The 17627-nt window shown below is 41.4% G+C and overlaps 1 protein-coding gene across 5 annotated transcripts in view; it reads left to right on the top strand.

Moving 5' to 3' along the window:
• The window catches only part of COL4A5 (collagen type IV alpha 5 chain), a 145117-nt gene extending 134810 nt beyond the window's left edge, over positions 1-10307 (top strand). For all 5 annotated transcript variants that reach the window (XM_044305841.1, XM_044305838.1, XM_044305840.1 and 2 more), the window contains 9 exons: positions 482-554; positions 964-1035; positions 2116-2235; positions 3209-3307; positions 3799-4011; positions 4328-4505; positions 6318-6432; positions 8869-9041; positions 9313-10307. In XM_044305841.1, the coding sequence (XP_044161776.1) occupies positions 482-554; positions 964-1035; positions 2116-2235; positions 3209-3307; positions 3799-4011; positions 4328-4505; positions 6318-6432; positions 8869-9041; positions 9313-9394 (1125 nt within the window). In that variant the 3' untranslated portion in view covers positions 9395-10307. The remainder of the gene's footprint in view (positions 1-481; positions 555-963; positions 1036-2115; positions 2236-3208; positions 3308-3798; positions 4012-4327; positions 4506-6317; positions 6433-8868; positions 9042-9312) is intronic.
• Positions 10308-17627: the final 7320 nt, after the last annotated feature.

Here is a 17627-nt window from a genome sequence, read left to right as displayed (position 1 = left end):
GGCCAGGCAGTGTAAACATCAAAATGCCTGGCCTGTCAAAGTGGAAAGGACACAGCAATCGCAGACGGCACATTCTGTAGGTGTAACGGCAACGCCTCTGTTGTCCCATTTGCATTTATTAAAAGTATTTTTCTCAGCAATGCGGACATATATGAACATGGGGCCAACACAGATGCCTTTAGCTGTCAAGTGCACATGTAACAGGTCAGCCAGTGTCATAGGGACAAATCTGCTGACAGACGCCCTTTAACTGAAAAGGGCATAGCTTAGCAGGAAAGTGGTGTGTACTTATATGCCACGTTTTGCACCAAAATTGCACCACAACTCGGTAAAATTTGATAAAATATAGCCAATAGATGATATATAATTGGACAAAAGAGGACATAGGATTAGTAAATCTGCCCCAGTTTTCAACGTGACATTGGCAGGAGGAAAATTCTATTTTGTAAGTCTTTGAAGAGAATGTTGTGCTTGTCAACAGGGTGACTCCGGAAGACCAGGTCTGAATGGAATGAAAGGAGATCAAGGTGTACCCGGTGTCCCTGGTTTCCCAGGTAATATTAATGGGGGCTGGATGTGTATGGAGTCTTAGTTGCTGTCCCAGAGTTCACATATCATCATGGAAATATTTGGCCTCCAAGACAATGGACAGAGCTAAGCATGAGAGAACACCAAAGATTAACTTGGACAATTCTCTATATAATCCATATAATATGGTGGAATGTGATATTTTAATCCTTGCTGAGATCTTCTTTTTATGTTATTTATACCGGTTGCCTGCCAGAGGTAGACAATGGTGGGTACTGAGTTACATCACTCTTTGCCTTCCTGATACATAGCTGACTATAGCTGACAGGCATGAGATGTACATTGCATATTCTGTCTAGACAACTAATACTGCATTTCAGCAAGTTAAGTGAAAGCCAAATTACCAGTCTGTAATCATATTATGTGTCTTTCCAGGTATGAAAGGGCCCAGTGGACCTCCTGGTTTGGCAGGCTTTAAAGGTGACCCAGGCAACCCAGGTCTTCCAGGTGAGAAGAATCTTAATTTTGATTTTGTGTTCTAGTTTTTGTAATTTCTACATTATTGTTGTTAATTATATGTCTTTATTATATGGCTGCATAACCTCTGGCTGCAGCATAGTCAGACTGTACTACTTAAAGGGACTAAAGTACTGTGAAACCTTCACAAGGCCACCTTTTTAAACAGTCCACCCCCTTATCCAAATCACATTTCCTGTGAAAGATTTTCAGTTCCATCATATATTATTCATTCTAGACAGAAGACCACTTTTTTTAAATATAATTTTGGGTTAATAACTTTGGTTTAAAAAAAATGGTCAAGGGGTTGGTGGAGGAGAATTGCATAAAATAAAATAATAAAAGAACCATTAGTCACCTGTTATATGCCCTGCTGCTCCAGCGGTGCTGCTCCGGTACCCCACTCTCTTTGTTGACTGCTGTAGCGATGACATAGACACACGTGTCTGCTGCAGCTAATCGTTGGCCTCAACAGTCTAGGCGCTGAGGGCAGTGGTTATCTGCAGCGGTCACCTGTCGATGTAACGTCATCATTACAACAAAGTTCGACAAAGGCCAGTGGGATACTGGAGCAATGGCACATTTAACCGTTTGCAATTTCCCCCGTGACCCATATTTTCATTGAACTCAGACATGACAACTCCTTTAACTCTGAACAAGGCAGGAGTTGAATAGCAAGATGAGATATGATCTCAAAAAGCCGCCACATATGCTTAGTAGCCAAAGTACTGCGATACATTTCTATGCAAGCAGGTGAAATGTACAGTGGCTGTCAAAAAAATAAAATGTAGCCTTGCTTCATTCTCTTATAGATCATATATCAAATGTAAGACAGGAGAAAACAAGTAGACTGTCCTGCTAGCATAACTGCAGGTGACAGAAATGGCCATATTACCATGCTCACTGCCACTGTTTTATCAAAGTTATGCAACACTTTTCTATCTAGGAAAGTGGCAGTGCTGCACTGTGGATCGTGACCGCTGCGGGTTGGATAGTCATGCATGGTCTCTGAAAGCTTCTCAGTTCTTCTGTACATGCACATCACATGCACATTTTCTGTTTTACTAACAGGTTCGCCAGGATTACCCGGTCCAAAGGGTGAGATCAGGACTATACCAGGACCTCCTGGTCCACCTGGGCGCCCAGGAAGCAATGGACCTCCCGGACCACCAGGACCACCTGGAATAGCAGGTAATTAAACTACAGGGATTTAAAATATGGTTGATCGACTATTCATCACCACTTAACCAATTAGAGAGGCATTTGTGATTGTCTAAGCATGAACTAATCATCTTAGGCTACTTTCACACCAGTGTTTTCTCTTTCCGCTAGTGAGATCCGTCATTGGAACTCAATAGTGGGGGAAATTGCTTCAGTTTTGTCCCCATTCATTGTTAATGGGGACAAAAATGAACTGAACGAAATGCAATGCACTAGAATGCATTTCTTTCAGTTTGGCTGTGTCCCCATTGCGGACAGGATAACGCTTGTAAGCAGCGTTTTTCTGTCCGCGATGTAGTGCGAAGCAAGACAGATCCGTCATGACACACAATGTAAGTCAATGGTGGGGGATCCGTTTTCTCGGACACAAAAGATAACAGATCCGTCCCCCATTGACTTAAAATGGTTTTAGAGACGGATCTGTCTTGGCTATTTTAGAGATAATACAAACAGATCTGTATAGGATAGATGCAGACGGTTGTATTATTATGACAGAAGCGATTTTCGCTGGTGTAAAAGTAGCCTTAGGCCTCATGCACACGACTGTTATTTTGGTCCGCATCCGAGCCGTAGTTTTTGCGACTCGGGTGTGGACCCATTCACTTCAATGGGGCCGCAAAAGAGGTAGACAGCACTCCGTGTGCTGTCCGCATCCGTTGCTTCGTTCTGCGGCCCCACAAAAAAAAAATATAACATGTCCTGTTCTTGTCCGTTTTGCGGACAAGAATAGGCATTTCTACAATGTTCCGCAAATTGCGGAAGGCACACGGATGGCTTCTGTGTTTTGCGGGTCTGCAAAAAATGGAACGGTCATGTGCATGAGGCCTTACAGACACATTGATTTAACAGCAGTCAGAAAGTGGCCAACCCTGTAAACGTTTAACATGGTTTGCATCTTTATTATTTTAACTTAATTTTACATTTCTGTTTTGTCTTCTACTAGGTTCACTAGGGCCTCCCGGTGATCCTGGCAGAGATGGGCTACCTGGATTTGAGGGTCAGCCAGGATTTAAAGGTGACCGGGGTCAACCAGGCCAGCCAGGTAAGTTCTATCCTTATTCAATTAGAATTGTATGTTTTAATGAGTGAAAACATGTTTCAGGATGACCCATGTTGGTTTGTCCAGCTGATCTGGACAGCACAGTGGCTCAGTGATTAGCGCTGGGGTCCTAGGTTAAAATCTGACCAAGGACAACATCTTCATGGAGTTTGTATGTTCTCTTCACGTTTGCATGGGTTTCCTCTGAGAACTCTGGTTACCTCCCACACTTCAAAGACATACTCATAGGGACCTTAGATTGTGAACTCCATTGGTGACAGCTCGATGCAAATATCTGTAAAGCGCTGCACAATATGACAGCGCTATATAAGTGCATAAAATAAATAACTAACTCAGTTTGTTGTTCTTATGTCAGTTATATACAATATTGATCTACACTACATTATATGGTATGATCTATTTGCAGTCTTTTAAACATACAGTTTAGGTTCTTGATGCTGTAAAGACATTTGTGTTTTGTTTTATGTAAAAAGGTTCAAGAGGAAACCAAGGTCCCCCGGGTCCAGATGGATTGCAAGGCCCTCCTGGTTCACCAGGCTTAGGATCTGTAGCTCATGGATTTCTTATAACCCGCCACAGTCAGGCAACCGAATCACCAGCCTGTCCTCAGGGTACCAGCAGGATCTACGATGGATATTCTCTTTTATATGTACAGGGAAATGAACGAGCGCATGGACAGGACTTGGGTAAGATGTTGTCTAAGACAAGTCATTAACTGACTGTAGAAATCCCTATAAAGCGAAGACATCTCTAGCAGAAGCTTATTTCCCTCGAGAGCAAAAGGATTGGGCATGTTGAAGTCCAACAGGCCGACCCTTCTTTCCTCGTGGGTCTACCTGACGTGTATCTAATGTGTATGACCTCTTGCCTGATATAAAGAGGAAAATCAGAAATTAGACACCCAGTTTATATAAAGGTGTAGCCTACCCATATATTGAATACAGACATGTCTGCCTGCTTATGCTGTGACTCAGCAGTGAACTATTCATCATTTCATTTTAGGTACCGCGGGGAGCTGTCTCAGGCGTTTTAGCACAATGCCGTTTATGTTTTGCAATATCAATAATGTATGCAATTTTGCATCAAGAAATGATTACTCCTACTGGCTATCCACGCCAGAGCCAATGCCACAGAACATGGAGCCACTAAGGGGAAAAGAAATTCAGCCATTTATAAGCCGGTAAGAAACTGTATGTGATGTGGTAACGCAAAGTAGAGAGAACCTCATCACTAAATCTAACTTTACAAAATTTCACATTTTACCTATGAACTGCACTGAGTCATAGATTACTGCACATACTGTCATCCCAAAAACTCCTAATCTTAAATGACACTAGATTTGATCAATCTTTGCAATATATAGCTTCTTCAAGGGGTTTTCTATTGAGGGCCTATTGTGTGCAACAGCCAGAACCCCAAGTGATCAGCAGGATAAACCTATGAAACCAGGCATACTGCCTGGTAGGGTTAATCCCACTGATTAAAACAAGACTTTGTCTTGTGAAATCGGTTGCGGCGTTCCCGAGAAAAAATACTTTTATCAAAAGAGGGCTTCAGTGCACCAAGAGACGGGGGCTTGCCACTTGGTGCACTTAAGCTCCTTGCCAGTCCAGGGCTGGACCCCGCCCCTTAGTACACTGGAGCCAAACCACACACCTGTTTGGATGTCACTTTTCCTGAATTGACAACAAATGGCCAAAGCAACAGAATCTTAAAGGGAACCTGTCAGCAAGATCATGCTGCCCTAACAACAGTCAGGATCAAAATGATAAAGAGCTATGTTTAACTTTCAAGAGCTGTCTTGTCCTACAGAAAAAATAGTTTTATCAATGAGTTGTAGCCAGTGTTCCATAGAGGGCTCGGGGAGAAACATCCACTGGCCCTTCTCTAATTTTCCCTGTACAGCTGTCAATGACAGGACTTCTATTCCTATTTACCAGAAATATAGTAAAGTTTTTTGGCAGCATGATCTTGCTGACAGGCGCCATTTAATTAGGGTTACAATACAAGGTCTGAATTTGTCTCCTTCAGTTGAACCCCTGTAGGAAAGTTTTGGTAGCATGATTTTACTGTTGGGTACCTTTAAATAGGCATACATTACAAGGTCTGAACTTGGCTCTTTCAGTTGAACCCCTACAGGAAAGTTTTGGTAGCATGGTCTTGCTGACAGGTTCCCTTTAATTACACTTACATTACAAGGTCTCAATTTGACTCTTTTAGTTGAACCCCTTTATGTCTAAACGCTAACACATTTTTATGCCTTAGACTTGCGTATGCATGCATAAAAAAGTGAATGTGTTAGAAGCATGCTCATTTTACTCACAAGAAATGTTCTGTGAGATCATTAAAGAATGGGAACGCTGCCAGTTGTCAGGATGTTGGTTATGAATGATTACAAGAGATTAGTGTCACAGGAACTTCATTCAGCAGGATAGCCCACACAATGTAGTTTATATAATGCCCCAGGCATGATATAGTGGGAGAACAGCCTGCTGGAACTACACAGCGCCTGTACACAGATGAAAACAGTGCAAGGTTCTGAGCAGATTGAATGATGGTGAATGATCACAGATATAACAGAATGTCTGTATGCTGAAAGATCACAGGATTAACATAACATCTGTAATATAAAATGAAATTAGTCTCTGAGAAGTGTGATCTCTAGACAAACAGTGGCCATCTATATTAATGTGTATACTGAATAACCAGGAATTCATCAGTCTGGGGAAGATCTTGGCTGTGAATCATGTTGGCTCCATTATCATGCATTGGAATACTACCTCTTTGCTTCCGGATTCAAATTCAGCATATTGCTTCATGCTAGTCACCTCAACATATGGGAAAAGCATTGCTGCAGATGAATAGTTTGGCGAGTCTTCCAGCCGTGCTGTTGCTAGAAGTGTAGCCACATCCAATTCCTATAAACAATGAATGAGCACATACCTCTTGTTCCTCTTTTAACCTTGATTTTTTATTTTTTTTATCCATTCAGATGCAGTGTCTGTGAAGCTCCTGCCATGGTGATTGCCATTCACAGTCAAACCATTCAGATTCCACCATGTCCACAGGGCTGGGCTTCTCTTTGGATTGGATATTCATTCATGATGGTAATGTTAAACCACTGCATCATATGCTAACCTAGAGCATGGGGTTAAAATGCTGTGCGGTTAATTGGTGTAGTTGACAAAGTACACATAAGAACTTGCTGCTTAAAGGGGTTTTCCAGGAACAACTCACTATTAATGAAAGGCCTCTAGTTTGCATCGCCTGAGAGACTAAGTTCCTCCCATGATGTGTCGCTTGGGACACATCACCGCTGAAGCCAATTATTGGCTGCAGCGGTGAACAAGACCATGTCTATACCCAGCCAGAAGAAAACATGCTGTGGATCAGAAGATAGAGGGATAGGAGTCAGCACATAGGACCGGAGCAAGTAAGTAGAAATCTTTCAGTAGGTGATGCAAGCTAGGGTCCTTCAGTTAAAAGGATTTTCAGAGATTTTTTTTTTACAATGATCTATCCTCTGGATAGGTCATCAGAATCTGATCATGGGGGACACCCACTGATCAGCTGTTTTAAGAAGGCATCAGTGCTCCTATGAGCACCACATTGTATAGCGGCTGTGGTTGGTATCACACTCAGCCCCATTCACTTCTATGGTGCTGAGCTGCTCCTAGGCCACATGACACATGAACGTGTCATCATTCGGCCGAGGAAAAGCAGAGAGAAGGCCGTGCCTTCTCAAACAGCTGATCGGTGGGGGTCCCGGGTGTTGGACCCCCAACGATCAGATACTGATGACCTATCCTGAGTAGGGATGAGTGAATCGACTTCGGATGAAACATCCAAAGTCAATTCGCATAAAACTTTGTTCTAATGCGAGACTTCGCATAATAACTTCATAAATCAATTTCTACTGTAAAAAAACATTTCCCGAACTCGGGTCCAGTTCCAAGTGGTACCTTGGAACCGAACCAGAGTTCAGGAAATTGTGTTTTACAGTACAAATTAATTTATGAAGTTATGCAAAGTCTCGCGGGACTTCGTGAAGCAATAACTTTGGCTCATCGGAGCCAATACATTCTAGTACTGAACGGAGCTCCTGCTCTGTACAGTATTAGAACAAAGTTTTATGTGAATCAACTTTGGATGTCTCATCCCTAATCCTGAGGATAGATCATCAGTAAAAAAAAAAAAAATCTCTGAAAACCACTTTAATAGTTAATTATTCCCGGAAAACCACTTTAAGTGTATGTTCATGCATCAAATTAAAATATCATGTATTCACATGTATTTTTGCAACTGAAATCCATGGCTGACCCTTGGATTTCTGACAGGCATATGCAGTTTGAATTGGCGCAGATCCACACGAGCACTAGCCTCATCGTCTTTCGTTGGCTTTCCCATGGTGAACCCACAGCACCAAAACTTGAAATGTAAATTTACCACTGCGTGTAAGTGGGGTTGCAGAAACGCCATTCACATGCATGGGATGTGGCTTTTCATCGGATTTGATTCTTGCAAGGAATGTGCTCTAAAGTGAGGTCTGAGTCAAGTCTGACACAAGCAATCTCCTCCATGGCTTGTCCTCATACCAAAAAAAAAGACAATGCGCAGCACTCTGCAAACACAAATAAAGTACAATAATGCCATAATTATAGAAACACATTCTGGTGCTAATGCTACGCTTATTTAGCAAATTTGAGATTCTTGGCAAATACATTTTGTACAAAATTATTTGGGCCCGTCTACCAAACGTCAAGGCGCTCTCTATAAGACGGGAACCTAACACTAAATACTACCTGTTATGTGCCATAATGGCCACCATAAAATGCAGGGAGTGCAGGTTCCACATGCATGCTGGGTCCACTCTGCTTTTTACCATTTTTGGTGCCATAACGGCCTCTATTAAATCCAGGGATGCAGGTACCAACATGCATGCTGGGTCCACTCTATACTTCTCCCGGTGCCAAATGGCTTCCAATAAATACAATGAGAGCAGGCTACAGCTTTATACTTACTCTAATTAAAATCATATGGGGCAGACAGGCTAGTCAGGGGTGCAAGACCAACTGGGGTCAGCCACACCTCCAGCTCTAGTACAACTGCAAAAAAAGGGGATCAGTCAGCACATCCCAATGTGCAGGTGCACGCTGCCATGGCTAGAAACATACAGGAAAAAAAAGACAATACAGCAGCAGTCTGCAAACACAAATAAAGTACAATAATGCCATAATTATAGAAATGTTTTTGTCCTCATAGCAAATCATTGTTTGCCGGCAGCAGAATTCTGTTTAGATGGCACGATCTGTTGCCCGCCAACATATGATTTTGGCAACTGCACCAACAAACCTATTACCTGATGGACAGGCGTTTTGCTCGTTCATCTGGTAACTGGCGGCACCTTTACATGGCAGATAATCTGCCTGAACATCCGCCAGTGTAAAGGGGCCTGTAGACTACAATGTTGAGAGCTGTGCACTACAAATCTGGATTCATTTTCACGCTAGGTAGTAACTGTAGCCGTTACATTTCTTTCCTAGCATACTAGTGCTGGTGCAGAAGGCTCAGGACAAGCTTTAGCATCGCCTGGATCATGTCTAGAGGAATTCCGTTCAGCACCTTTCATTGAATGTCATGGTCGTGGTACCTGCAATTACTATGCCAACTCCTACAGCTTCTGGTTGGCCACCGTAGAAATGTCTGAAATGTTTAGGTAAGTCTATACACTAAGGATTCATTGCTTTAAGGGAAATCAGTGATTTTGGCGGTGTGTGGGGCAAAAATATAATCTGAGTGTGTCTGCTCTTTATCTGCAATATAGTAAATGACCTCAGGGAGTAAAGTTGGATGTAGCCTTCACAGAATGAACAACTAAGATCATAAATCATAGCTCAATATTAAACAAAATGGAGGGTAATGTTATCCGACAGCTGTCATGACATGTCGGTGGTAGTAAAACATGACTGTTTTCTATTCATTACCAGTAAACCTCAGTCTGAAACACTCAAGGCTGGTGACCTGAGAACACGTGTCAGCCGCTGCCAAGTATGTATGAAGAGGACGTAACATTTTGGAGAACTGGCTACCTGTTGAAGAGTGCTAAGGTCTGAATTGTCCCCCGTGACAATGGTGCTACTATGTAGATAAAGCAAAAAACCAGATAATGTTTAAAACAATTTCAAATGTACCTCACCAAAGTGCCATACTGAAGATTGTCTGGTGCATACTGTGGACTAAGAAAACGATAAAACCTCTTCCAAGAGAGAAAAGCTAAGTTTTGGCGAGGATCACATGAAGTTTTTTTTTCCAGTACCAAAATGGCACTTTTCCTATCAGCTATACGAAGAAAAGCACTGAATATCTTTACATAACAAGGCTGCAGTTTTGAAAACAAAAAACACATTTTGTATGGTGCTACTAACCCCTCCGTATCCTGGGTTTCAAAATATACAAATGCTAAGCTTGTTTCTCTTTGTAAGTAATGAAATGTGTATATTGTGTAAAACTTTTTCTTTTTTTTTTTTTTTTTTTTTTTTTAGTTTATCCATAAACTTTTGTAGGAAAATCTACGTATAAAATCACACTTTCAGTTCACAAACATATAAGAATACTATTCAAATTATATGCCACAGTATTTTCTGTATATTTTAAGCATCAGAATACTACTGATTTTATAGCTTTGCTTTCCCTCCCCGTGTTTCATTTGGACTCCATGTTGGCCTTGTATTATACATATGTCTTTAGCCAGGCTCATTTTATTGTTGCGATCCCGTTTTATTTGAACATTTTTTAATGTTTTGTTTTTGTACACTGAACACGTTAAATAATTAGCCATATTCTTTATAACACACAACCAACACCCAAATTTACCTGTCACCGGAAACCCTTCAGGAATCGCCAAAGTAACTACACATATGGAAAGTGTTGTCATGTATAGTATTGAACCTAGTGTGAATGAAATAAAGAGAGATTGGCTATATTGGTATTTTCTGGTCTTCTTATAAGAAGGAATACAAATATCTCATATCCATCTCAGACATGCACCTCCAGTGTGTCCAATGGCCCCTGTGCTCCCCGTGTATGCAAAAAGAGTGGCTTTTTGGCATAAGGCCTGATTTTCACTTTCCTTTGCAGAGCCCTACAAAAATACATTTTTGGGTATGTAAGTGACCTCAGAAGACTCTCCTGATGTACACCTCCAATGTAGTCTGGATACAAGATATGAACAAAGCCTAAAGCCCAAAAAAACATACAATTGCCTCATAGTAGTTGTACCCAGGATGCAGGCTCGGACTAGCCCACAGGGGTACTGGTGAATTACCCTTTGATGACTTCTAGGTATAGAGGAAAGCTATCCAGTATCCTCCCCAGGACCTACCTTCTCAAAGTTGCTGCAGGGAACCCCATATTATTCAATCATCTGGTAGCATCTTGCTGCTGTGTGAGCAGGTAATATCTGAATGTAATCTACGGTGTGCCCTAGGCATCCCAGTCCGACACTGCCAGGATCTAATGGAGCCTATACAGTTTTGTTAAATAATAGCAGTCAGACATCACTAACCTGATCAATCACTGTTTTTGGTAGAAATGATATTTCTACATGGCAAATAATTTACTAGCGGGTGTAGTAGAGTAATAGAAATCCAACAGTCATGACATGCATGCTGCTGATTCTGTGTAATTGAATAACTAATTGAAAGGGGCATGTTCAAAATAATAGCAGTGTGGAGTTCAACGAGTGAGGTCATTCATTCTTTGAAAAACAGGTGGCAATTATTGCCCTTATTTATAGAAGGAAGGCAGCAAATGTACATGCTGGTTACAGTGCATTTCTCAGAAATTCTGCAATTTTTTAGAGGAACAACACAAATGTTATATATTTTTCTTCATGTTTTGATTTGGAATATAATGTGTAGTGTTCCCAATGCATTTGTGTGTATCGAAATAAAAGCTATTAGAAGGATTTTGAGCTTTATTCACTTTTTTTAAACACACTGCTATTATTTTGAACACAACTGTAGATAGGGGTGTGCAGGGCTCCTCAAACCAGCAAGTACTATAATGGTAGCAAAAAAGAGGAGGATGGGCACTTTCACTCTGCAGTATTTTGCTCAGCTAAAACTATGAAGGAGATTTATCAAGACAGGCGTTCCCATACACCAGTCTTGATCTCCCTGTGCTGGTGTAAGATGGTATGGCTTTTAATAAATTTGGTGCATTTCTTCCCCTCCGTGCCCCAGAAACTCAAATCTACAGCAGCCGTAGACTTCAGCTATAAGTTATTCCAGTTCCTTGCGTAAGTTATAGAAAATTCGGTGGGCTGTGATATGCTATGCACCTATCGCTAAGCCCCTTTTCTCGCCTCTTCAGAAAAGTAGAGAGAAGCTAAAAAAAATTGCAGATATGGCATGCACCCTAACTTGTGACTTTTTTACTCCAAAATAGTGGCATAAATAACGTAATAAAATTACCCTATAAGTGGAATCTACAGACAAAAGAAAAAGTATGACAGGATTTGCATGTCGTCTGTTTTGGGGATTTTATTTTGTGGTCTTGATTGAGATCTTTCATAGTCACTTACAGGATATACATATTTATCCTGGTCACATGACTTGTTACATAACACTGATACCTGTACTGTATGTGTGGTAATCACATGACCAAGACCATTCGCTGAATGTAAACAATAAAGATTCCCATTCAGTGACTGCAAGCAGAGGTCTTGAGGAGTTGATACTCAAAAGTATATTAAATTGCATAACAGAAAACCACTTTAACCCCTTAGTGACCACCCATACGCCTTTTTACAGCGGTCACTAAGGGGCCTTAGGCTCGGCCGCCGTAAAAACGCCCCGTGCAGCGGGGAGCGCGGACCCGGCTCTCACATGAGAGTCGGGGCCCTGCTCTAACAGCCCTGACCGGCAGAAGTGCCGATCCGGGCTGTTTAACCCTTTACATGCCGGGCGCAATGGCGCCCACTGCATGTAAAGTGGTGACAGAGGGAGCTGACTCCCTCTGTCTCCCATCAGCACCCCGAAAATAAGATCGCCGGGTGCTGATGTGTTGGGAAGCTTACCTTGCTTCCCGTTCAGGGCCCTGAGCCTGTCTGCAGTTCTCTGCAGCAGGCTGTGCCTCTCTGGCGCAGCCTGCTGGTCAATCTTTGAATAGCATTGCTATTGAAATGTAATGCATTATAGAGATAATGCATTACATTTTAAAAGCAATGAAAATACTGTATAATATAGTCCCCTTGTGGGACTTTTAAGTAGTAGAAAAAAATACACATTTATTAAATAAATAAAAATTTGCTTTCAATGAAAAAAATTGCAAAAAGAAAATATCCCCCATATGTTTGGTATTGCCGCGTCCGTAACGACCTAGACTACATAAATATTACATAAATTATCCCCTATGAACGCCGAAAAAAAAAAAAATAATTCTAATTTATTCTTAGTTTCCACCGAAAAAAACGTAATAACAAGCAATCAAAAAGCGGAATTTACTCCAAAATGATACCAATGAAAAATACAAGTTATCCCTCAAAAATCAAGCCCTCACACAACTCCATAGAAAAAATAAAAAAATTATGGGTCATGTGAAGTAGCAATGCCAAATCATTTTTTTGGTTAATAAAAGGTTTTATTGGAAAAAAAAAGTAGTAAAGTAGTAAAAAATTATAAGTATTTAGGATCACTGTAATCGTACTGACCCAGAGAATAAAGATATTGTGTTATTTGTACCGAAAAATGAACGCCGTAAAATTTATAATGTAAAAACGCAGTGGCAGTATTGCTATTTTTCCCCATCTCCCTCCCAGAAAGAGTTAATAAAAGTTAATCAGAAAGTTATGTGTACCCCAAAATGGTGCCATTAAAAACTACAACTTGTCCCGTAAAAAACAAGCCTTCATAAAGCTATATAGACGGAAAAATAAAAAAGTTATAGCTCTTGGAACGAGACCATGAAAAAAGGAAGAAAAACGCTTGGTCAGTAAGGCCCAAACAGGCTTGGTCACTAAGGGGTTAAAATGATTTTTATATTGATGGTCTATCCTCAATAGTTGGTTGCTAATGTCTGTAAAAGTGCTGCAGAATATAGTAGCGCTATATAAGTGCATAAAATAAATAAATAGCTGATCACCAACCCCACCAATCAGCTGTTGCCAAGTAAGGCCTCTTTCACACTTGCGTTTTCCGGATCCGGCGTGTACTCCACTTGCCGGAATTACACGCCGGATCCGGAAAAAACGCAAGTGTACTGAAAGCATTTGAAGACGGATCCGTCTTCAAAATGCTTTCGTGTTACTATGGCACCCAGGACGCTATTGAAGTCCTGGTTGCCATAGTAGGAGCGGGGGAGCGGTAAACTTACAGTCCGCGCGTCTCCCGGGGCGCTCCAGAGTGACGTCAGAGCGCCCCATGCGCATGGATAACGTGTATGCTGCTCCCCGCTACACTTTACCATGGCTGCCAGGACTTTAGCGTCCCGGCAGCCATGGTAACCACTCTAAAAAAGCTAAACGTCGGATCCGGCAATGCGCCGAAACGACGTTTAGCTTAAGGCTGGATCCGGATCAATGCCTTTGCGGCAAGTCTTCATGATTTTTGGCCGGAGCAAAAAGCGCAGCATGCTGCGGTATTTTCTCCGGCCAAAAAACGTTCCGTTCCGGAACTGAAGACATCCTGATGCATCCTGAATGGATTTCACTCCATTCAGAATGCATTAGGATAATCCTGATCAGGATTCTTCCGGCATAGAGCCCCGACGACGGAACTCTATGCCGGAAGACAATAACGCAGGTGTGAAAGAGCCCTAACTCCAGCGCTGGAACCACAGAGCTCTGTCCACTGTGTAGTGGACGGAGCTGGTTATTGCAGCACTGCTCCTAATGAAGTGAATGGGAACAGTGATGTAGTAACCAGCTCTATCCACTATAGAGCGGACAGAGCTACTCGGGAACAGCCGATCAGATATTCATGGTCTATCCTGAAGTTAGGCCATCAATATAAAAACCTTGGACAACCCCTTTAAAGGCACAGCCTTGCGTAATGTAAATGGTGTGGTCTTTCTGAAACAGAACTGCATGTGGAAAGTTGTCGGTTTAAAGTAGCAGAGAGGTGGATGTGATTGAGGCAGAAATGAATGCAAAAATTGACATGCAATGCAGATTGTAAATGCTCAGCATATCAGTATAGGTTGTGGACATCTGCTCCCCTTTGCTATCACTGTTTGGATGTTTTTTTATTGCAGAATAGCCACAGTGGAGCTGCAGTGTGTGGCTATGTGCTCATATGGCCAGGAGGGGTTGCAATAAGGCTCCTCCTCTGATTGAAGATGAACCTTTTGGCAGGTTTGATTTTGGGGTTTAAAGGGAACCTGTCACCGGGATTTTGTGCATAGAGCTGAGGACATGGGTTGCTAGATGGCGGCTAGCACATCCGCCATATCCAGTCCCCATAGCTCTGTGTGCTTTTATTGTGTAAAAAAAACCGATTTGATACATATGCAAATTAACCTGAGATGAGTCCTGTCCCTGACTCATCTCACATACAGGACTCATCTCAGGTTAATTTGCATATGTATCAAATCATTTTTTTTTACACAATAAAAGCACACAGAGCTATGGGGACTGGATATGGCGGATGTGCTAGCCGCCATCTAGCAACCCATGTCCTCAGCTCTATGCACAAAATCCCGGTGACAGTTTCCCTTTAAGTGAATTACGGAATCCATCATGTAATAATTATGCCGGCATGCCGCATAATACAAGTGTGTGGCCTGCTCCAGGGGTTCCATTCTGCTGGCCATGCACTTGTATTATGACGGAATGCCTCTAAAGGCATTGAATTACGTTATGTATTCTGCGAAAACGGAATCCGTTATGTAATTCACGTAAACCCCGAACCTGCCAAAAGGCAGGTTTGCTCAACTCTAATTTATTTGCCTTATAAAAACTTAATTCTACACTTTCTGCAGACTATTTCTTTTGTGTAAATGTGTGCATCATTTGATGTGTATTTTATCTGCGTGCCCTTTCAGGTTATAACTTCCACACAGACTTTATATTGTGCTGGTTGTTGTGCTCAGCTCCTTTCCTATTCGGACCCATCTCACTAGATGATGAGGTTTTAGACATATTATTGTATATCCTTTACTAGAATGGATTTAAGACAAAGCATTTCAGCATTACTTTCACAGGGGTAATCTTAATAAAATGTCATAGATATTCAGTGACATTCCAGTATGACCCCTAGCGCTGTGTATAATTCTATTGAACAATTATTTCTATTATTTTTACATTTTCCTGGAAGCTGTCACCCACCGTAATTTCTTCTAATTCATGTAATCTATATAATTTCCAATGACCTTATGTCCCTGGCCATGAAGTACTGAAGGCAGTTCTATTTTTCCAGATGGGGGCACTATTGTTTGATTAAAGGAATAAAACATTCTAAATAGATTTTCATTAGAACATTTCGTTTACAAATATTTGTAGAAAATGTAGTTTGTATATGAAACATAGTAGCTATATATTAAGTTTGTATATACCATAACTTTCACCATGGGCAAATAAAGAGCCCACAGGACCCCATAGCAAAAATTTGTAAGGGCCCCCCTGCCTCATCCAGTTTACCAGTATGAATGCATTAAACACTCCCAGGCAAAATACAATGCTCCAGATTTCTGAGTTAACTTTTTTTAAAAAAATTTATAATAAATAAAAAAAAAATGTCATAAAAATTGCACTTAGGTTCACCCATTTTATCTGACTTCTATATATGAAAAGGTGGGACAGGTTCTACAAAAAAATAAGGCACCCACTCTGAACACCATATGCCTCAATGTATTTACACCACAACTGTCATAAATACATTGATAGATATCCTGCTTCCCTGCTATTACAAAGCTGGCTGCCTGCAGCCACCACAAGTGGGAGCACAAATCTGCCACATATGAATTGAACCTTATTAATTGCAGCCATTTCAGTTTATTAATTAACTGCAGTCATCATAGATCCGAAGTTGATTAGTAATTTAGCTTTTAATGCTGTTTCCGTACAGCATTAAAATGTATTGTCTCCACGTAGGCAAAATTTGTCTTGCCGAAGTTGCACAAGATTTCGGTGAATTAGCATGGTATTCCTGTGTGTGTATTTAAAAAAAGTTTAAAAATAGCAATCCGAAGTGGGGTTTGGTACCGAGGTACAAGCTGATGTAACGTTACATTTCCCTACCTCGTGAAATTTCCCTACCCTCGTCACTTCCGGTCGCAACGAACATGACTTGAGGAGGTGTGCCGCGCAGGCGCACGACGCTGTAGGAAAATTTCACAGCAGAGTGCGCATGCGCCAGCAGCCTCGCCAGCGGTTAGGGTAGGGAAAATTTACGGGCCGGTGCGCAGGCGCAGTGACGGATGGATGTTCTCAGCTGGACACCGGCCGACACTGCGCATGCGCCGGAAGCCTCACCAGCGGGGCTCATGCACACGACTATGTATTTTGCAGTCCGCAAAACACGGATCTTAAAAAAAAAAAAAAAAAAAAAGCGGTTGACGCCCGTGTACATTCTGTATTTTGTGGAACGGAACAACTGGCCCCTAATAGAAAAGTACTATTTTTTCTTTAAAGCGGACAATAGGACATATGGAGACGCAATGCACACAGTCATTTCAGTTTTTTTGCGGCCCGCAAAAAATATGGAACAGAAACAAGATGCATTCGTGTGCATGAGCCCTTAGTTTACTAAATGGTCTAAATGTCAGTTCAAGAACTGGAATTACACCTGGATTATGGTACATTTACTATGTGCGACCCCCTAAAGAAGCTGTTGGCGAAACGTGTCTGGAATGGTGGGTGAGCCATGCTGCCAATTTTGCTATTTAAGGATCCTACTGGTGCCCTGCTGTTACCTTCAGCACATGCCTACACTATTATTAATTGGATTGAGATTATTCCTACTTTGTAAATTGGCTCACCCTCCTTATCTTTTATCTGTATTAATATGGCTGAATTATATTTTTTATATGAACTTTCAATAAAGATGGTAATTTTATCATGGTATCTTGGGTCCAGTAAATTTTATTTGGTGGTATAACTAGTTATATTTATTGGGGGCTGTTTTTATGGCAGCTTTCTAAATGGTCTTAATGTAAGATCAAAAATTCAAATTACATCAGGATAATGGCGCATTCACTATTTGCGACTTTTACAAAAAAGTTAAAAAATTTGCATCTCCACACAAGGCAACCTACAGTGATGTACTTTTACAGATGTGTCCAATTAGTGATTGAATCAAAACCA

Source organism: Bufo gargarizans, chromosome 9, assembly GCF_014858855.1.
Source record: "Bufo gargarizans isolate SCDJY-AF-19 chromosome 9, ASM1485885v1, whole genome shotgun sequence".
NCBI classification, from domain to species: domain Eukaryota; kingdom Metazoa; phylum Chordata; class Amphibia; order Anura; family Bufonidae; genus Bufo; species Bufo gargarizans.
The sequence above is the reverse complement of the archived record's forward strand: the minus strand, read 5'-3'. Positions and strand labels throughout refer to the sequence as shown.